Below are 22,381 nucleotides of genomic sequence, written 5' to 3'. Positions count from 1 at the left end.
GTGTTACTGATGTTCTACTGCTTGAAAATGTATCAAACCAATCAATCAATCACCAAATCACAAAAGCATTTTCCACCTAATAATAAAGGAAAGGATTTTGAACGATTGATTACTTTTGTAAAACCGAACATGATTGGCAGTTTATTTCTTAGTCGTAGCAGTACTTGCCACTTACCCTCACACTTTGTAGACGGCCTGTTTGCTGGTCCAGATCTGATCCGCCACCCACCACACTCAGCTCGGCTGCTCATCCCACAAATGCATGGTCCTTACTAAAGCGGCACTATTTGAAAACGAAATAGAGCTAAAAAGGCTTCCAACACATAAGGTGTGTTGCCAAGATGAATTGTTACAATTTGAGAGATATTTGACCAAACAAACGGTTCTTTACAGTATACAGTTTTATATGACTTTAGACGTTCATTCTCTCAATTCACCGTAATAATGCTCAACTTGCAGTAAGATTAATTCCACTGTGCTCAGATGAAGTCAAGCTGCACATTTGCACCTATTTGCATGTTAAAACATCCAACCGATGGCCCAAAAATCAAAGCATATAATTCAGATTTTACGTTTAAAGACTTTACAATTTTCAGAAAATTAAAAACAGCTTTTAGAAAACAGACAGGAGAGAAATAGAGGAAATAGAGAAAACAGCTCTTTATTTCAGGAATTGAAAACAATGTTTGATATTTTTGGAAAACAGAGAAAGCAGCTTTTTAATTCGGAGGAATGAAAAAGGCCATTTGGATGTCAAACGCTGTAAGTTCCATAAGGCCGATACATACGCAAATGTGTCGGTATCACAAGGAGCCACATTTGGAGAAAGAATTGAGCGAGTTGTCATGAACAGACACTACCGCTGTCACAATCGTATTTCATACAGTCCAAAAAAAAAACAAACAAAAAAAAAATCTCACAATATTTAAAATTAGAATCCGTTAATGTGATTTTTTTTTTTCTCAAACTTTTTGCCCTATTCGGTTGACAGCCTTTTCTTAAAGTACAAAGTTCTACATGCGTTAGCCTACTTGCGTTATCCCGACGAGCAAACACAAACACACCTCCAATGACCTGCAAATGTAACCAGTGAGCTCCATTACAACCCCGGCGGGTGTGCAGCGTAACAGAACGCGCTCCGCCAGAGCGAGCGCTTCGCTGATCCTCGGCCGATCACATTCACGAGACGACGCCGTGCTTTCTGCCCGTCTGAATGAAGGCATCCACGCAGTGGTCGATGTCTTCGTCTGTGTGGGCAGCCGAGATCTGAACTCTGATTCTGGCTTTGCCCTTTGGCACGACTGGGAAGGAGAAACCAATCACGTACACTCCTGCGGAAGAGAGAGAGAGAGGGGGGGGGGGGGGGGGGGGGGCGAGGGTCATCGCTGAGGCGGACGTCATAACAAACGCAGCGGAATGATCAGAAATGAGGAGGGAAGAGCAACGGTTGCACGGACTGTATGTCAGCCAGTCGTCTGTAGGTTTGCTGCAGCTGGTTTTATTTACTCTTTAGTCGCTTTACTTTACTCGCTACTCACGTACAATTCAAATAGCCACGTTCAACAAGCAGCAATGGAGAGAGTTGGCTTAAAAGCTTATTTAGAAATCTGAGGTATGCACACTGTACAGTGTATACAATGACAATGTATGGAAGTCAACAGGGTGGGTAATAAAGCAATATGAAACGGTTAACTTTAAACTGGGAGTTGCCAAACACTCTCTTATATGGTGATCAGGATTGTTCACAATACTCAGTGCTTTTCTATGAGCCACTGTAGTCATACACAGAGAGCATGTAGTTCACATAGTGCTTAGTGTATGATAAAAAAAAATTAAACAAATTATATTTAGTTATTATTCTTTTTACCAGCAATATTAATTGATAATCAATCTACTAAGTATCAATACTAAATTATTGATACTGACACTTAGTGCTGTCACTTTAATTCAGTATAATTTATCACACTATTTTCCTTCCCCAAATTTCCCAAAAGAATTCCTGCACATTCCGGAATTCTATTTCGACGTTTCGGTGCTGGATCCTTGTCAAGCAAATGTTCCTCCAGGACCGAAACGTCGCAATGAAATTCTGCAAGTTGGCCACGTGTGCGGGAATTCCTTTTGTTCGTTTGGACTTAATTGTCACCCTCCGACGCACTAGCTGTGGAAAGAGACGTGCGAGGATTTTTGCCTTCCCAAAATTTGAAATGTATCAGAAACATCGTTTTTCATTAACTAAAATACAACCAAACACATGCAAGTATAACTAAACACATTCCTTCGGGCAGCGGCCTCACCTAGCTTCAACATGTCGTCGGCCATGACCGATGCCAGCCGTGCGTCACCCAGCATCACAGGACAGATGGGGTGAGCGGAGCCTGAAATGGTGAAGCCAGCCTGAGTCATCTTATTTCTGAACCTAGAGAGACAACACACGGATTGGGGGAGACATCATTACAAAAGAGTCATTATTCAAGAGGACGACAACAAAATCTAGGTAGAAAAAAAAAACCAAAACCTTCAAAATAAGGGTAACCTGTACAGACAAGCAGAGGGGAGACGCTTGTGTGGGTTTCTTTAGGTACATATAAAAGATAATAAAACATTAATAGACGCACGGTACATTTGTGAAGTGCAAATCTGTACATCCAGCATCATCATGGACGTGCATACAGTGAAAAACCATCCGCCGGCTTAAATAAATGTAAGTTACTATGGTTGGAATGAATAGAAAGTGAGCCCAACTCATCACAACGCAGCACTTGAAAAGTATCTTGGAGATTTTTCTCAGTGTACACTGGGATGTTTGTAAAAGGGTAACAGGAGAGGACAAGGCAATGTCAATAAAAACCTAGGCCTGTAGCTAGCTTGGTTCTGTTTATGGACGGAGGAAAATATTAGCCCCCTGCTTTAAAACAGCTTCACTTATCTAACAGTAATTGAGCTGTGTGTTTACACATGGGTTTGTGATCGACAGAGAAAGAGCCTCCAACCTTCACCTGACACTCCTCCCTTCACTACAATGCTAATTCTGTTGGCGCTGCTTGACAGACGAGCCGTCGTGAACAGCCCTGCGTGGAGGAAACTGGAGAAGTGACTCCAGGCATTTCATCAGAACCGGGTAGATTGGATTTTTATGAATATTAATGGAGACTGTTCTGTACATAGCCCCAGGCATGGCATGTAGATATAAAACGTGTGCACAAATTATTAAGTTGTTCCCACAACATAAATACAAAATACGCACGAAATACCTAGAAACTGCAGTAGCCTACAGGAAGGTAAGTGTGTGTGTGTGTGTGTGTGTGTGTGTGTGTGTGTGTTTATGTATATTATATGTCATAAGCTTTTGCCCCTTGCTGAGCCATTCGATCATATCAATCCCTTTTCATGGGATCATTGCCAGTACATTGACTGAAAAAGATTATTCATTATTTATACAAAAAAAAAAAAAAAATGTTCACATGATTAAACATTAAGGCTTACACTATATTTCGTATTAAATAATAACTCTCCGGTTGTCCCTGATATAGCAGGTCCCTGTGTGTGGGGTGTGGAGGGAGCGTTTCATATTTAGAACACAATGTTTGGACGAGCCTCATCTTGTAATATTATGTCACATGTGATGAAGAAGGTCCTGTTATATCATCGTCCACTTGGCGAAAGTTCGGCGCTTCAAGTTCAAGTTTGTTTTGCTGTACCTACACTGCGCAACTATGACACCTAGTGGCGTAGTGTAATTATTTTATACATACAGAGGTGAAAAAAGAAATCCCATTTTGTTTGCGGGCCAAACCTTGTGAAAAACACACGCACGCACGCACTTTGGCAAATATTTAAAGGTCCAGTGTGTAATATTTGGAGATTTCAAAGAAGAAAACAGCGACATCAAGTGGTTATATTTCAGATTGCAGCGTCTTTCACTCTCTTTCCCCCTCCTGGGCTTGCCGGTGAACTACGGGGGCCTGTGCACCAAAACCTGGAAACCTCGTCCACCTTCTTCTTCAACCCTTACAATATATATATATATTCTTATAAATGTATGAGAGCCATCCTAAGAGTAGGAAAACCAAATTACTTTTATTGTACTGCAACAACACTTCTATTAATGTATCTCTGAGCAGTAAATTGAGCTTTTACCAATAGGAAAATCATAAATCAGGCCAAATTTGACACACTAGACCTTTAAGAATAACAATTAGGATTGAGTAAAATTTTTTAGGAGTTTCCAGAAACCTTTTTCCCCTCTAATTTTGCCCCGAGAACCAAACGTACCTCATGGTTTTGGCCGTCATGCTCTCTGCGATCTCACTGGAGGCCAGCAGCAGCTCCACGGCTCGGGTGGCGCAGCCCACCACAGGAGGGGGGAGAGAATTGGAGAACAAGTACGGCCGCGAGCGCTGCCTCAGCAGGTCAATCAGAGGCTTGGGGCCGACGGTGTAGCCACCTAGGAGACGAGCACGCACAAAACAGACACGGGTGGATTGGACACAGCTCGCACACTGAAGACTCTGGTGGCTGTGAGAGCCCAACGCCACTGCCAATTATGGCTCTTTCCAAGGGGACCACTATCAGTGATGGACCAATACAAAGTTCTGCTGTAAGGAAAAACTGCCCTCAGGAGCAAAAGCGTGTTCTTTAACTTAATTTGGGGACAGTTGCTGGGGTCAGCTAGCCAGCTAACAGGAGAAACTACATGTACGAGCCAATTTCTTTTTTTTTAAAGTAGCTTATTTCATATGGACTGTGCGTGTGTGTGTGCGGATAACTCTCTGTTTTATTGTGCTCCCCCTGCAGGTGCACAGGTCCATGACTACTACTTTTGTTGGCTGGAAAGCACACAGTCTGTAGACCTTGCCTGCTCATAGGTTTGTTTGCTTGCAACTGGAAGCTTTCCTCTGTATTTGCCTGTGGGTGTGCTATGTTATTTGATTTTTTTTTTTTCAAGATCAAGATCATTTTTTTTTTATTTCAAATCAACCACCTTGTCCTGGACGTTCCGCTTCAAGGGTCTAATACAGCGCCTACCCAGCCAAACCCAGAGTGATGAAGACAGTTGGAAATGTCGTCGCCGCTACACCGGCAGCTTTTGTTCATTTTCAATTGACGTTAAAGGCATGTTTTCTACACATCCCATAATATTTTTTCCTACGAGGTGGGTCCTTTGTCAAATTTTAGCACCCACTGTGGCCGACCAGTCAAAACGTTTGCCCACCCCTGCAGTGAAGGGTGGCACTGGCAAAAACACATGGGAGGGTTCATGATGTCAAGGGAGCAGCGCGCAGGAACACTCGTCTCTTACAGGTGCATCTCAAGAAATTCACGTATTACGAAAAGACATGGCAGGTGAATGTGCACCTCTTTGGAAGAAGGAACATAGTCTTGTTATTCCATTTACAGTTTCTATAAAGCAACCAAGCACTGTCGCCTGCCTGTGGTAAAACAGTTGTTTAGAATTTGCCCGGACGATATCCTAAAACAAGGAGTCAACATCGGACAGAATTAATACCAACAAAACTGCATTAATACAAGTGAAGGTGTGTCCAGTGATTGTGCTTCAGATTTCCAGTTGTTGCAACAGTCGGGTCAGAAGGTCACTCACCAGCTGCTCCTCCCAGTGCTTTCCCCAGGGTGGAGTTCACAATGTGCACCCGGTCCATCACTCCCAGGAGCTCGTCGGTTCCTCTAAAAAAAAAATTGATACAAGTAGAAAACTTAAAGTATGATGCCTGATTTCATCATCATCCTGATTTGTTTGTTTTTTTTCTTCTTTATCCAATATCATACACTGGACCCTAACAACCACACGCTGATGTTGCAGACGGCCTTTAATTTACTCTTCCTTTGATGACATTTGTCTCGACTGATGCAGGGACAGTGTACTTGGTGATTTTGAGGCTGCAGCTTTACAGTGTTGTGCCTCTTAAAAATAATTGTTGATCCCAAATTGGGAAACTACACCGTTGCAGCAGTCAAAAAAAACAATACAAAAAGTGAAAATAGAAGAATAAAAATAAACTATACAGTAGTTACAGTTTACAGTTAAAAGTGGTTAAACTTATTATTTATACATACTTATGTGATACTGAACTGTTTTGTAAGTTTGAGGATAATTGAAAATTGTATCACCCAAAAAAACACAATAAAATGTTTATGGAAAAAAAAAAAAAAAAAGACAGTAACGTTAAAGCCCATATTAGAGTGGTGGACCATAGAAAGGGGGATGGCTTATTCACCCACCTTCCCCGTGGACCCAGGAAGCCAGTGGCGTGACATTCGTCTATGAAGACCATGGCGCCGTACTGCTCAGCCAGGTCGCAAATCCCCGTTAAAGGAGCCACATCGCCATCCATGGAAAACACACCGTCCGTCACCACCAGGCGCATTCGAGATGACTTGCGGGGGAGCGGGTGGGGGGAGGGCACAGAACAGAAAACTGGTGATCAGAAGACTGCTTGGAGCTCCACGCAGGGTCACAGCTTTAACCAATCATGACCCAGTCACCCAAACTGTAACTGTAAAGAGAAAACGTGTTTGTGTCTCTGGTGAGGAAGTTCATTGCAAAAAAAAAAAAAAAAAGTCTTCATTCTGTTGATCAAGTAATTTGGTTATCAGTACTGTTTTTTTTTTTTCCCCCCGTTTGTGTACACAAGGGTAAGAGTGCCAGGAAAGTTACCTCATATGACACTGATAGGGTCATGAAAAATAAAGTTGCTTTGCCGAGTTGAGTTGCTTTGCTCAGATATTCAGTTTGTGTACCAAATGCCAGTTGTATAAATATACTGTACATATATGCCATGATCAAATTGGTCCACTGAAGTCAAAGTGTGCAATATATGGAGATTTTGGAGAAGAAACAGCAACATCAACTAGTTACATTTTAGATTGCAGCGTCTTTCGCTCTCCCTCCTCTCCTGAGCTCGCCAGTGAACTGCGGTGGTCTGCGCACCCAAAACCTGGACGCCTCGTCCACCTTCTGTTTCTTTGTTGGTTTATTTGAGGACGGCAGCGGTCACACTAACTTCACAGGCAGTTAACTGGGAGTAAGACCCTTGATCTTCTTGTACATGTATGTGAGAACAGTTCTTAGGGTATGAAACCCAAATGACTTTTATTGAATACATCTTCATTAATGTATTTATGGGCAGTACGTTAAGCTTTTACCAGTATGAAAATCATAAATCAAGCCAAATATTACACACTGGACCTTTAAGTGGAATGATTGACAATATTCAGCATGCTTGTTAAGGGACTGCCTGGATGATTTTTTTTTGCCTTAATGTCAAACAGAAACTCCCACACACTGTTCAGCTTGCAGATTATTTGATATTGACATATATATATATATTTATGTGTATATATATGTATACATGTACATATATGTATAAAGATTGATAGATCGATAGATGCTTTACTGTCATTTCAACACATGTAAAAAAACATGAGGTGGAACGAGATGAGACACTCTGGTCCCGGTGCAGCCAAGTGTAAAGGAAAACAGAATAAATGACAAATTAAATACAAAATAAAAGTCATAAAAGGAATGTTTTATCAAAAAATAAAATAAATAAAAAATATTGTTGTCCAAACACAAACATACCTGTGACTCTTTGAGCTTGCTTTCCAGATCGCCCAGGTCCATGTGTTTGTAACGCAGCCGTTTTGCTCGGCACAGACGGATGCCATCGATGATGGAGGCGTGGTTGAGTTCGTCAGACAGCACCGCATCATCTGGACCCAGCAGGACCTGACGGAAGAGTACCACAAGATTTGTTTTCACTTCACTTTGCTGACATTTTTTTGGCTTGGGTTTTTGGGTTTTCTGCTCGTGACGGCGGCGCGTGAAGAGGAGCCACCTCAAACAGGCCAGCGTTGGCGTCGAAGCAGCTGGCATACAGGATGCAGTCTTCCCTCTGGTGAAACTCGGCCAGCTTCTGCTCCAGATTTTTGTGAATGTCCTGCAATGGAATGAGTAACCTGAATGCCTCTGTCGACCGACGGGCTGCAAATGCATCCACCACGTACATCATCTTGCTCGAGCATTCACGTCTATGAAAAGCCACCGGTACCTGAGTGCCGCAGATAAACCTGACAGAGCTCAGTCCGGCACCGTGTGAATGGAGAGCATCAACGCCTGCCTTCACAACCTCTGGATGACTGGACAGTCCCAGGTAGTTGTTGGCACAGAAGTTCAGTATGCCTGCAACAGAGACAGAGAGGCTCACGTCAAGGGCGAGTAGTCACTGAAAGAGACGTCTGTGCTCTTTTCGTTTGGGTTAAAAGACTAAAATTGTTGAAAGCAAATTGCTGGATACATTTGATTATAGTTTATTGAAATGGATGTGTTTGGCAATTTGCTTGCTTTTAGTTTAATAATTAAACTGACAAGAATTAAAGCTGATATCTTCAGAAGAGAAGACATTAGAGCAGCAGACTGTCCACACTAGAGGTAAACACTGTTTACCTCGGACAAAACCAGACCAAAAAAAAAAAAAAAAAAAAAAAAAAGGCACCCACTTGAGTCAAGGTCATAAAAACAACAACGATCATGTGAGGCAAGTGAGAAGATTTGACATGGCGCAAAGTGTAGCATGTTGAGATGTTGCCATTCAGATGGACCGGCCGCAGGAAAGGTCGCTAAGGTCAGTGAGCATTTCATGAATCAGCAGTCGTTTACAAAAGGATCAGATTACGTTCTCAATTCAATAAAACTATTTCCTATTTATGACTACTTAACCCCACGATTTAAATTGTGTAATGTTGGAAATAAAATCTCAGACATTACACAATTTAAAATAGAAGATTTCATTGTGGGAAACTTCGACAGTTTGGAAATGAGAAAATTACTCAAGATAGGACTACTTTTGACAAACAGAAGAACTACTGCTACTACTACCACTACTACGACTACGACTACTACTAATAATTATTATTCTTAGGCGTTTAATTTAGGTTACGTCAGCAGCCGAAACGCTGTTTCAGAACTCTGCAAAGTCTTGGTAAAAGGCTGGTAAAACATGCAACTCGGTTGGTTGGAGTCTGTCTGACTGCAGACTGACTCAAACAGTTGCTTGAGCCCAAACTGGGCTTGTTGAGGTCGTTTTGCAGGACGAACAACCAACCGGCTGGTTGGCTTCTATAACAGCGGATTGTCGCCACAGTTCCAGCACTCACTGCTCCGGCTGCTGTCCACGTTGATCTGAGGACCCTGCATCGACGTGATGATCCTCTCAGCCTTCCACGTTCCCGCTGCGCGGATACCCTCCAGCTCCTGCTCCAGGACCGCCCTGGCTTCGGCCACAGCGGCGTAAGTCCGAGTCGGGGCCGACAGGGACGCCACGACGCCGCGGGCAGGTTTGACTAAAGTACGGGCGGCTTTTCCGAGAGACATGACGGCGGAGACCAGCGTCGGAACTGTCAAAAACTACTGTGTGGCAGCATATGGTAAGATTAGAAAGGAGGCGTAAGGCATAGCGAACCAATCACAGAGCAGGGAATATGCCACATGGCGAGCTTTGACCAATCAGCGTTAAGAAAAGTACGACGTCACTCCTACCACGTTAGCAATGTGTTGCTTAACGTGAACTGCAGCTCTCTCGACTACATAACAGTTTGGCCGGTCATTGGCCCATCAGAGACAGTCAGCGCATGTGTAGAAACTACAAAGAAGACAGAAGCATAATATTGTTTCTCATCTTGTTTTTTTTTAAAACCATTGATAGGTTTTTAAAGTATCAACTCCAATGAAATTCCAAATTTTGTCTGAACACACAATTTAAAACTAATTAGACACAGCTCACAATAATAATAATAATAATAATAATAATAATAATAATAATAATAATAATAATAATAATAATAATAATAATACATACTTTTACTATTCAGTAAACAATCTAGTTGTTTAGGAATCTCCTACATCTATTTAGCACAAATTCACAATTACAAGTATGTTTAGCAGTAAGTAGCTCTCTGGCTAAAGTTTCGTCTACATAAATCAGTGCAAGGGAGACACAAGGAAGATATTCCATGCTGGAATGAAGCTGCAGATACATGAAATTAGACCCAACCTCCCTCTAGAGACTTTCTCATCAAGTTAGCCCATAACGACAGCATTAGGCGCTAACTCAGCATTAGTTCAGCATTAAAGAAAACACAGTAAATGAAACCGTAAATGCAGTTTTATTAGCATAATGAAAAAAAACACATCCAGTTGTGAATTTAAACCTTGCGAATAAAGATTAGGATGATAACAGGTAGAGTTCCAGTTAAGGAGTTCGCTTCAGGGACAGTTTTCTTCCAGGACTTCCTTATCAAATGAGAAAATTGCACAGGGAAATGTTTCTTTACAATAATCAAGACTCAAGTTAAGTATCAAACTGTCCCTTTCGCTGAGCTTCACTTACATACATGTTTTACAACATTTGCTACTGCAACGGACACCCATAATATTATGAAACAACATATACAGCTTATTTCAGCAATTGAATACATCTTAGTTGCAAAAGTCATTTTTTTCCCCCATGTAACAATATTCCCCCTCCCAACAGCAGGAATTTAATTATATAAAATGTGCAAATATTTGCTTTCAACACAATGGACCCTCATGATAGTGTCAAGTAAAACCTCCATCCATCAACAAATGCCAAACAGTACACATCAGAACATCGCCTTCTTAAGTTAGAAAAAAGTTGCACTCCAGTTTAAGAGCAGCACACAAGTGTATTAAACCCTTCCTCGGACACAGGCTGCGATACCTGTTGGATGCGCCAACTGGCCATTTTGCTTGTCTACTTCTCTGGATGTAGTGTGGGAGCTAGATGAGCGGAGTTAGTCAGCTGGGCAGCAATTAAGGGCGTCTCAAGACTCCGACTGGTTGTTATCCTGCGAGGAGGACCTGAGTGATGGCAGGCGCTCAGCTGCTTTCGCTCTCTCTGCCAAAAACTTGTCAAACTCTGCAAAGAGGGAGAGAGAGACACACACACACATTTAAGATGGATGGATTATGAAACAACAGATTGAAAGATCCAACGCTGGGATTTTTGTGAGCATCTGCACGATTCTCTGTAAGATGTGACATCGAGAGCTCTGACATCCATCTGTCTTTGTCCCAAGGTTAGAAATCTGATGCCTGTGCGGCCAAGTAGTTTGAGTCTGGCTGTGTCATGATGCGTTCAGTGTCCAAGACGCCCGGTGGGAGAAAAATAATCCCGCTGCTTAATTACAACGTGTTCAAAAGGCAGTGGTCTTTAAACCTAAATACAATGACTTAGTAGCATGGTGGGTTGATGCCAGCTCATACTACTAGTTGTACGCTTTCTTTCAATTATACCATATCGATTATAATGTTTATTATATTATATTACACCATTATTATTACTACCACTACTACTATTATTGCTGTTATTTTACTGATGTTATCATTATGACTACTCTTGTGGATATTATTTTATATTATATTGTATAGTACAGCATCACACTTCAATCACCCTTATTTGTACTAATACACTTGTACTTTGTACTTTTGTATATTTGTAAAACTTCTATTTCACTTGCCACTTTTAAATTCTCTCTTCTTCTTCTTCTTCTTCTTCTTTTTTTTTTACACTTTCTTTATTCCTTGTGTGCACAATCACTTCAGGTTTTGCCACGCCAACATGTCACTGCCATGTAACATGACATGTGACAAACAAAATTTTCAGCATCATATTCTAATCATCCGTGATGAAGGGCCATCTGCTGAGCAGTGTTGTCCGAGATGTTGGTGCTGCCTGGGCAGGTAGCATGTAGTGATTTTCTCGACATAATGACACATCAAAAAAAAGAAAAAAAAAATCTCAGACAGGCCATCCGTGATTACACATCTCTGCAGGGGCTGAAAGAGGAGGCGCTTTAAGCCAAGTGAGACAAACACATATGTAAAGGTTGAGGTTTGACCAGCTGGAATGATGTGTGGTTGACAAGAGGTAAACGAGCCACAACTTCAGGAAACATGCAAATAGCATGAAATGCCCTCCCGTGATGTGCGCGCTAATGGATGAAAAGTGCTGGAAAGAAGAGTGGAAGTGTTTCCAAAGTGACCACTATCAGTGACAGAGTTCTGCTAAAATACCCAAGTGGTTGTAGTTTGTTTTATTTCTAACTGACTTTGGATCAATAAAACTAAACAAAACCTTTTGGTGAGAGAGAATTCTACTGCTACTCTATCAGCTTCAGAAAAAAAATAAAAATAGCCCGATGGTAAGTCATAATTATGAGATAAGAAAGTAAAAATTATGAGGTAAAAATGTAAAATTATGAGATAAAATCGAAATTATGGTCAAACATTTTTGACCAAGATACATTTTTTTCTTCTCAAAAACATCTTCTCATGTTGAGTTGGTTCAGTTTTTTGTGTTTTGCGCGAAACACTTGAAAAATGACTGTTATGATATGTAACACGATTAGTTTTTTTTCTTTTCATCCAAATTCAAATCAAATAACATTAACTAAATCCACTGTGTATTTTAGCAGAACTCTGTGTAGGAGGCTGGTCCGTCTCTGACTGTGGTTCCTTTGGAAATACTTCTGCTGTTGTTTGTATTTCTCTGCAGCTCGCTTCATGATTTGGAGCGCATTTCGCGCCGTTAACACGTTTTGTTTTTTTTCTTTCTGAAGTTGTGATGCGTTTGCCCTCGTCTGCCACTGAAGATATGTGACTCACTGAAAATGAACTATTACTGTATAGAAAAGAAGTGCATATTCCACCCGATTACCTGCGTCGCTTAACACAAAATGTACCCGACATTTTAAACAGAGCCAGTAACTGAAAATCTTTATTATTTCATATATATAGTATTTTAGCAGTGGATCCTTGATGTGCAGATGGAATCCATTTTCCAGGATGTTGAAAAAGATCCTTACCTTCACTAGTTACACCATCTGACTCTTCCTCAAAGTCATCAAGCTGCATGACAAGAACATTAGAGTTAATATTTAGCAGGTTAAGCCCAAAGAATACTTTACACTTAACATTCATTTTTAATATAGCTAGTATAGCCATCATAAAATGTGACAAAATACAAAAGGGAAAGCGCCTGTATTATTCCACCATCGCTCAAAAAGAAGAATTTGAATTTAATTTGTGTCATTTGTTTTAATTCAATTAAGGCCACCAGTTAAAAACAAGAGAAAACCCCACAAAGTTATTCTGTGTCTATGTGTAAATATTTTCCTGGCCAGAAATTAGTGGGACTGAGCTGTCAGACAGTGTTGATGAGTTGGTTTAATTCAAACAATACTTGACGAAGTGCAACCCGGGCTAAAGGTTTTGTTACATATATGTCACACACTATAGACTATGTTGTGTCATTTATGTTCCATAATATTTTATTATTAATAATAACAATATTATAACAAGATGATAACGTCCTTCTCTTCATCAACCACCCATTGCAAAGAACTGGGGGACTTTTTGTGTTTTCTACTGTGATGGTTTAACTTCTAAATTTCCAGCTTTCAACTAAAATGAACTCAGTAACACTTGGATTTTGAGTTGGCCGTGATGGATTGCAATTTATCAAGCAAGTCCCAGAAAGACGAATAAGGCTTCACAGACAGGGAAAAACGCTGTGTTCTGCTTCATCACCCTGTGGTTCTCCCCCGCTTTTTTTTTATCACCTGATGTGTGAACAGTGAACAGTGAAGAAGTTACTGAACATCCACATGCGGAGGTTTGGAATAGTCAAACGCAGCTGGCTGCATAACGTCACAGAAATAATTAAATAACAACCTACACTTTTTTTTTTTTTTTTTTTTTTACACATAATTGTCCACTCACCTATCCTGTTGCTTTAAATAAATGTTAATGCTCAATTTATATCGTGGGTAATGTTAAGGATGTTAGGACATTCGAGGGTATGTACATATGTGACAGACAACGTTAAGAAGGTCCCACTGAGAAACTGTACTCATCTGGAAGTCCAATGCATTTGTAACCACATGGTCTCCTCACAAGTGGAATTGACGCTTAACAAAAGAGAGTTTCACATTTGAAAAATAAGGAAAGCAAACTATGCTTTGAGGGAGGAGACCGATAGAGAGTCAAAGGTTCATGAGAGAGAGCACACACGCGGCTGGAATTCATACTATCTGCAAGGAAATCAGAGCACATTCTGTAGATTTATTCTCACGTCAAATTAGTAGCGTGGATTTACCTCATCGTCCAACGCCAGCCACTTTTCAACGTCATCCATGACTGTAGGCTGTGTGAGGGGAATCTGGGGAAATGAAAGGAAGGAAGGACCGTAAGTGGAATTACGTGTGTGTGTGTGTGTGTATGATATCTTGGAAAATAGCGCAATCAAGATGGATAAAACGTTGGCGAACAAACCAAAATAAAATATGGCAACAATGTGGCATTCCAGGACAGTAAAATCTCATCAGCAACACATTCTGTAGGTGCAGCACAGGAGGGAAATTAAAAAACAAAACAAAACAGAAACATTCAGTTGTCTTCAACCAACTTAAGAGCATGCAAAGCACCCGACTATCAACTGAAAGCTCCAACAAAAGCAACCGAGACGATACCGAAAAGGAACTGCAATCACACAAACAGAATAAACGAAAAAAAAAAACAACAACAAAAAAAAACAAGAAACAAACAAGAAACAAAGGGGACTGAGAGGTGAGCGGGTACAAAACTGGACACAGTCCGACTCAGACCCACCATTCCCCTCTTAATCATCCAATCTAACTTTGGGGAGGAGCTGCAGGTGGAGGCTGGGCTGCCGTCCTTGATGCACAGCAGACACAAGAGTTGCTTTTGGTGAGAGAGACAGCGACACAGAGCAACACGCACACTTCTCTGCTACTGCAACAACTCTGTAATTCTCCAGCTAGGAAAACACTCCCTTGCTTCCTTACGTCATGGAACTCAAGACATTTCCACAAAGCACACAGCTCACTGGTCCTTTACGTGCCTCAGTACCGGCTGTGTCATTGCAAAGTCCACAGGTGGCACCACAAACGCACGACTCTTGGGCTTTTCCTGTGAATCAATCAGTGGCGAAAATAATGAAGATCTGTGCTTACCAGCCCTGCGTTGAGCAGCCTGCAGTCCTGAGCCTGAGCCTGATCCAGAGCATCCACAGCCACTTCACCCGGCCCACTGGACACACAGCAAGGACGGATATTACGGTTTCATTTGAGTTCAGACCAACTGCTACATGCACGCAGAGAGCCAAGAGCCAGTGGTGGATTGGGCATCAGTGGGTAAATAGGTTGGTTGGATGGGTCACGGGTAATTTTGGCTGTCTGTGTGGTTCCACTTTTGAGTCTGGCACTTCTGGCTGAGAAAACACATTCATTCTTAAGACAAATAAGGTAAATGTTTTGTTGGTAATTGCCAAAGCAATGCATGGTACCTCAACAAATACAAAATACACCCTCCCCCTTGGCCAACTACTGTATTACACATTTATCTTAGTCAAGACTACCAGGGATCACCAATGTTGGGCGCCCCCCCACAAGGACCACACAAGTCGCCCCCTGCAGGCCTGTTTGAAAAATAGCACAACTCGTTGAGCTGAGGCTAAAATTCAATGTTATCCAACCTTGTTAAGTCACTGTTGGTAATTATTGAGAACTTATTATTGTGATCAGTGTCTTCACATAGATCAGTATCATTATTATTATTATCATTATGATTATTAATATTAATACTACTACTACTACTACTACTACTACTACTAATAATAATAATAATAATAATAATGATAATATTAATAATAATAATAATAATAATAATAATAATAATAATAATAATAATAATAATAATAATATATAACTGAGGAAGTTTGTTGTTTCAGGAGATTGTAGCAAACTGGTTGGACCTTCATATGACTCAGGACCAGAACATGAACATGGATCCTGTTCATAGATCGCTTTAAGAGTGTGCACGTTTTGTTTTTTGTCCTTCACACGGGGTCGTTTGAGTGAGCGGCAGTTCTCCTTGTTGGCAGCCTGCCAGTGCCATAACAATTGCACAGGTTTTAGCTGTTTGTAAATGACAGATGAACCCCCATCTTGAATCTTGAATCCTTCTTGAAGGGGCAACAAACTCTCCGTGTCAGTGCAGCACTGTAGGCTAACTTATCATGTCATGTTTGGGTCGTGTAAGTTGAAGTAATTTGTCTTGTTGAACGCTCCCAAACGCGGATTGTTCAGTAAATGCAATCTGAAGGGCTTGTGTGTTTTGTATTTTTGCCTCGACCCGCTGAGGTCATAGAGTATCTGCACGCTGGTGGTGTCGGGCCGGCCTGGGACAAAATGTCAGGGTTGAATGTTTTGTCCCAGTCCAACCCTGCCAGGAGCGACAGGATATAATCAACATCTCTGCAGCGTCCAGTCTGAAATTTCACAGAAGAAAACTGCTGCACGAGCCGCCAAGAAGTCGACGCCTCAGCAACCGCAGCTTTTTCAGCAATCATCTTCGTTCGGTATTTCCAACCACCTTCAATGGGGGGGCGTCTCTGTTCATGGGTAAAATAAAATAAAGCCCATTGCGCTGCAGAAGAGTGACTGGTGGAAGACACTGGCAACGCTCTGCGCTTCAGGTCAACCTGGCGTGTTTCAACCAGCGCGTAGCTGCAAACGTGTTTATTTCATTTCTACAAGCGTCTCTTGAGTTGTGTTTGAACATTTATATCACGAGGTTATTTCCTATCGACTCTGTGTGCGACTGGTGCGGCGATAACTTCCTGGTTTAGTGGGCTCCCCCTGCAGGTGCACAGGTCCATGACTACATCAGCCATGCTGAGGCCTCAGAGTGATGTTTTTTTTGGCTGGAAAGCACACAGTCACAGTTCAGACTTTGCCTGCTGATGGTTTTGTTTGCTCGCCACTGGAAGCCCATTTCCTGTATTTGTACTTGCCAGTGTGCTCTATTATTTGATAATGTTTTTTTACATCATCATTTTTTAATCGAATCAACAACCTTTTCTTGGACATAACACCGGGTACTCAGCCAAACCCAGAGTGATAAAGACAATTGTAAATGCTGTTGAGTTTGAGTGTGTTTGTCGATGAGGAAATTTGGCCAACGTGCCCATTGGTCTAATGCGCACTGATGGGTTATTTTATTTGCACTGGATGGGTGTGAATCAAGCTTCTCCCTCTCCAACTAAAACCCACTGGTTGATGTGTTTGTACCTTGGCTGAGTCGGGGAATCCATTTTCTGCTGGAATGTGTCAGAGTCACTTGTGCCTACGAGAAAAACAGCGGCAGGTTTACAGTTAATTGACAAAGAACAAAGTGTTTAACAGGTGCGGCGCAGCGCAGCACAGCACACCAGTCGGGACTACTCACTCAATCTGGCCATCTGACCGCACAGACTGTCTGCTCTCGACTGGCTGTGGGAGCTCTCACTGCCAGCCGAGCCCAGTCCTGATTCGCTGACCGAGCCGGCAGTCAAATCGAGCTCCGTCAGGTTGACGTACGTGTGGCTCTGGCAAAGAAAAAGAAGCAAAATACTGTGAAGTGTTGCAGTGTTGAAATTCAGACTGTTGAACCGCAGCCAGAAACCACAAAGTGTGCCTCCACCTTCTGCCCTCCCTCAGGGCCGTTTGTTAGCCGCCTTTCGAACCTGAGAACAGCAGCACAGTACAACGCTGTCACGCAACAGGGCCGCAGCATACGGAAATATCAAGAGCAATATTTGTTATATACAATATCTATGAATATAAGTGTGAATGAACCTGTGGTAGCGAGTGAACGCAGTGTTCATCTCGTCGTTGGTCGCCAACAGCTCTTCAATCAGCGTCTCCTCGCTGAGCCTGGGGACTATTTTCCCGATCCTTGTTTGCATTTCTTTACACACTGTGTATAACTGCTAATGACACAATCAGACAGAGAATGCATGGGTGGGGGTGGGGGTGGGGGGGTGGAGGGGCCAGATGCAACACAACACGTATGCAGTAGGAGATCAGTTAGGGGTCAAACACTCCGGGGGTTGTTCAGAATGGATGGTGATGATGTTCTTCCACAGAAAACATAATATTATATATATATATATATATATATAATATTGAAATGATCGATCGATCGATTGGTCAATCAATCAATCAATCAATCAATCAATCAATCAACCAATCAATCACATCTACTTTTTTGTTACCTCCAGAAGCTCCAAGTCTGCTTCTTTTACAGTCACAGGATCCAGCTGACTCATCATGTCTGACATCATGGTCAGGTTGCTCCGCACCACACCCAGCTCTATTTTCAGCGCTTTTATCTGGAGGATCAGGTTATGAATAAAGGAATGAATGAAGGAATATGAATGCATGAATGAATGAAGGAATGAATGGCGTATGGCAAACAACCAAAAGGAAAATAAAGACAAAGAAATGTCCAAAGATCAGTTTGAAGAGGAGTAGAAAGAAGAACTTATTAACTCCAACCTTGTTCTCAGGCCTATCATATAATAATAATATAATATCCCATAATTCTTTGCAATATAACATCAATATATCTGACAATAATCCACATTATTACATTATTATCTAAGATATACCAATAATGAATGAATTTAATATATGTATGTGAATACCTATGGCATTGGCCTATATAGCATACATATGTATATATGTAAATATATATATGTATGTATATATATATATATATATGTGTGTGTGTGTGTGTGTGTGTGTGTGTGTAATTCACAACTAAGCACTTCTGATTGGATGCTAACTGATTTTCGTTGATCTGTACTCGTGACCTGTACAATGACAATAAAGTTGAAAGCAATCTAATCTAATCTAATGTACAGCTAGCTAGCTAGCTAGCGTCGCTTCCTGTCACCTGGCTGTGAGTGAGGGCAGTTGTTCCCTCCAAGGCCATTTTTAGCTCAGAGGTCTGCTGTGGGATGAGTGGCGGTTTAGAGGACAGAATCACAGAGGGAAGGGAAGTTGGTGCAGGCTTGTTTGCAGGCACGGCCTGGTAAGAAAAGGCACAGAAAGAACCCCAAAGAAGAGTGAGAAGTGAGACGGCAGGACGCAGCACCCAGGTATTAGTGAGCGGCGAATGCAGCCGGCGCTCACGCCGTGGTACCTTCTGTTGGGGCTGGGCGCTCGTGTAGCCATTCAGCTCCGTCATGGGGAACTCCAGGCCTTTCCTTCGCAGGTCTTCGTACACAGACACCACACCTGTGAGGTCGGGGGAGCTGCGGAATGCATCCGCCCACGCCTTCAGCAAAGACGAGCGCAAAATACAAAAGTCTCAGGGTGAGCCGACGTTCTTGCAGACACCGATCTCAGCAAGCACGTCAAACACCTATCCATCCATCTGCGTACACACGCACACGCGTCTTGTACCTGAACTATACTCAGCACTCTGTCGTGAACCACCAGCGGGGGGTTGTTTCTTGGGATGATGGAGCGAACCAGAACCCCCTCCACGAACTCCCGCGTCGTCACCAGAATGTGAAACCTGTAGCCGCAGTTCTTCACGCACGTCTCCAGGACCTTGCATCGAATGGGGGACGCAGGAGTTTTTTGAGCAGTGTTAAATAAAACACTTTCTGTTTGCATTCTAAACAGGAATGTCTCTCTGTGCAAGGCTTCAGAGCTGCTCCTTGAAAACACTCAACAGAACTCGGGGGCCAAATGAAACAAATGTGCCAGAAAAACCAGCTCGACAATCAACAGCTGACGTCTTTCAAGTGCAGCGGACTCCTCACTCTCTACTACTGTCTACATACTGTGTCAACTTTCATTATTATTTCAGTCTCTACACCAAAGTTTCAGGAAAATGGGTTGACATGTAGATCGATGAGTTAAAAACTGCCTGGGAATTTCATCATAATATTCCCACCATCATGTTGTTTTTCTTTTATAATGAAAAGAGCACAGCGAGGAGCAGCACACTGTGTCGAGTCCGAGCGTGCGCCACTGTTTTCCGACGGCGTCAAACCGGGGCGAGGGGGCCGCGAAAACAAAACTCACCGTGAGTGCCAGCATCACCTCCTTGAAGTTCTTGTTTCCCGCAATCCTCTTTTTAATGGCTTTGACGGCGTCTCTGGGTCTGCAAGAGAAGTGCGTTTCACTAACGGGCTTCCACCACGACACAGAGGCACTCTGATGCCCTGAGTCCACACACAGGATACGGGCACGCACCCTTCCTCGCAGCCGTTGACCATGTCGCAGATCTCCATGTTGAGGCCCCAGTCTTCTGCCACCAGGCTGGAACTGGTTGCACTCTCTGGACAAATGTATACAGGAATATGAATTGTTTGACACACAGTGTTGTTGGGATTACTCCATAAAAGTAATCCAACTACAGATTACTGATTACTTTTTTTTTTGAAAAGTAATCTAATTATTAACTAACTACTTTGTTTCATTAGTAATCAATTACTAATTACTTTAGAAAAGAAGTGTCCGTTGAGAACGTCTTGTTTCCTGCACATAAAGTACAACGAACCACAATATTCTTTCATCTAGACGAGATGAACTCAAAATAATGTTTGTATTTCCAGCCACAAACGCGCTTGTTTTGGTGCGTTGTTGCAGATCAATGACTTTGCATTAATCTGCGACATTGTTGTTTTTGGTTGTTTTGCTAAATTTCAGACATTTTGTGGATAATAAGACATTTTTAGCTTGCAAAATATTTCAGAAGAGCAGTGGAATCGTTACTTGATAAAGTAATTATGATATAATTACCAGTTTTGCCACAGTAATCCCTTTACATTACTCCGTTACGAGAAAAGTTCAGTTACAGTAGTGGATTACTTAGTAATAGATTACTCGCCACCACTGTTGGTGTAACAAAACAAGTGGTTAATGGATAAGTTTCCTTTGACAGATGGTTTTCATTCATTATTTATAACTTTGAAAAAAAAAATCAATAGAAGGAATTATGAGATTACTTTTTATAGCTAATTGAACAAAACAAAAAAAAAACCTTAACCAATATTTCACAATATTTTATTTTGACAATTAGTAAACCCTTGGGGATATGAGCGATAGATGAAGGCCAGCAGATTAGACTGTACAGACTCAATGGTCACATTATCTGGACCACCTTGCTAATGACTGTATATGTGCTGCTAATGCTAAGGTCAAGCAAGGAAGGAAGGAAGGAAGGAAGGAAGTCGTCATCTTAAATACATCTTTAACCTTCTCAATTTCTCTCTCTGCAGGAGGCTTGGGTGACAATAGTGCTGCAGTGGTAAACCTTGCAGCTGGGACCATATATACTGAGCTCAGGTGTGTGTGTGTGTGTGTGTGTGTGTGTGTGTGTGTGTGTGTGTGTGTGTGCGCGCGCGCGCGCGCGCGATGATCATAGCACCTTTTTCTGGTACAATAGACACTATGTCATCCTGTTGGTTAGAATGTATCTTACAGACTGTGCTCCGTGCAATAATTTAGGCACGTATATGACATGGTCTCTCAAGCCTTAAGAGTATTAAAATAGACTGTTACACCGCTCTGCTTCATATTTGTAGCTGTACAAACAGAATATTTGTTCAAAACGATGGTCATGCTCATGGCTTCCATTACTAAAAAAAAAACAAAAAACTGTTTCATTAAAAGATAGGACGGTATTTGCTACAAACACAATCGTTTTTTACCAATAAATAATCCCTAAATCTCATTTGCCATCAGTTATTAAAGGCATCCAAGCGGGATGTAAGGAGGCTGCAGTCGGACGTGCATTTAGGTCAGGCGGAAGTCGGACACTTATTGGCATGTTGAACAGACAAACCAACAGCCAATCAGGTTTCAGCCCCGTATCATCTTCGCACCGCCCCCGTCTCATCATTGTGCAGCGAAAGTGTCAATCAATTATATCCCCCGTAGCCGTTCCGTCGGGGTTAATAAATGTTACTTAAAACCTATTTAAAGCATCTAGTCGGCAATATTTGAGCAGAGCCTGTTAAAACTACCCGTAGTAAATGCGGACATGGTTTCACAGATAGCGATTAGAGCTTCCGGCGGCTGCCGCGGACCTAGCTAGTGGACGTTACTACGATGTCACGGTTGATAGGAGGGGCTCACCTATCCGCTGTCCCACCGGAGTGCTAAACGGGTTCCCTAATAAGAACTCCATGGTGAGAGGGTGAGAAACCCTGCGAAGCGCCGACGTCCAAGCGCAGCGCGTCCACAAGCCCAGCACACGCACGCCGGGCCGCTCGCGACACTCACTGCCGATGACCGCGCAGGAGAAGAGAGTGTAGCGCGAGCACCAGTTGAGCTGCGTCACTCTTTAAAGGGACAGCAGCCCGCAGCTAGCTGCCGCCTACTGCACCAAGCACTCAACAACCAACTCTCACTTCATAGAATGAGAGCGCCTTTTCAATCTTTAAACAGTGTTATATTGTTTTACGTGGTATACTTTTAT

General features: G+C 42.2%; 2 protein-coding genes and 1 long non-coding RNA gene across 11 annotated transcripts; 1 reads left to right on the top strand and 2 right to left on the bottom strand.

The window, feature by feature from the left end:
* Positions 1–645: 645 nt before the first annotated feature.
* Positions 646–9,391, bottom strand: gcat (glycine C-acetyltransferase). The gene is made up of 9 exons (XM_076032553.1): positions 9,175–9,391; positions 8,070–8,200; positions 7,857–7,958; positions 7,601–7,747; positions 6,241–6,395; positions 5,603–5,685; positions 4,276–4,447; positions 2,298–2,419; positions 646–1,331 (listed from the first exon to the last, which is right to left on the bottom strand). The coding sequence occupies exons 1-9, from the start codon at positions 9,389–9,391 to the stop codon at positions 1,180–1,182; spliced, it is 1,281 nt and encodes a 426-aa protein (XP_075888668.1). The 3' UTR covers positions 646–1,179.
* Positions 9,329–13,120, top strand: LOC142892394 (uncharacterized). The gene is made up of 3 exons (XR_012927419.1): positions 9,329–9,444; positions 11,703–11,779; positions 11,873–13,120. It is a non-coding gene; the product is annotated as an uncharacterized LOC142892394 (long non-coding RNA).
* On the bottom strand, positions 10,166–22,206 carry tom1 (target of myb1 membrane trafficking protein). Of its 9 annotated transcripts, XM_076032545.1 has the most exons (16): positions 22,039–22,206; positions 20,152–20,236; positions 19,981–20,059; positions 19,351–19,500; positions 19,088–19,222; positions 18,839–18,973; positions 18,156–18,272; positions 17,737–17,870; positions 17,582–17,624; positions 17,348–17,486; positions 17,191–17,245; positions 15,073–15,148; positions 14,708–14,773; positions 14,196–14,258; positions 12,904–12,946; positions 10,166–10,955 (listed from the first exon to the last, which is right to left on the bottom strand). In XM_076032545.1, exons 1-16 carry the CDS (start codon positions 22,088–22,090, stop codon positions 10,861–10,863), a joined length of 1,467 nt encoding a protein of 488 aa, XP_075888660.1. In that variant the 5' UTR covers positions 22,091–22,206; the 3' UTR covers positions 10,166–10,860. The 9 variants fall into 9 exon arrangements, with proteins under 9 accessions (XP_075888660.1, XP_075888658.1, XP_075888663.1 ...); XM_076032543.1 differs by lacking the exon at positions 12,904–12,946; XM_076032548.1 differs by lacking the exon at positions 14,708–14,773.
* Between the last annotated feature and the right edge of the window lie 175 nt (positions 22,207–22,381).

This window comes from Nelusetta ayraudi, unplaced genomic scaffold, assembly GCF_046127955.1.
Source record: "Nelusetta ayraudi isolate G7.1 ecotype Tasmania unplaced genomic scaffold, CSIRO-AGI_Nayr_v1 ptg000034l, whole genome shotgun sequence".
Taxonomy (NCBI): Eukaryota; Metazoa; Chordata; class Actinopteri; order Tetraodontiformes; family Monacanthidae; genus Nelusetta; species Nelusetta ayraudi.
Note: the sequence above shows the minus strand (reverse complement) of the source record. Positions and strands in the feature narration are given on the sequence as shown.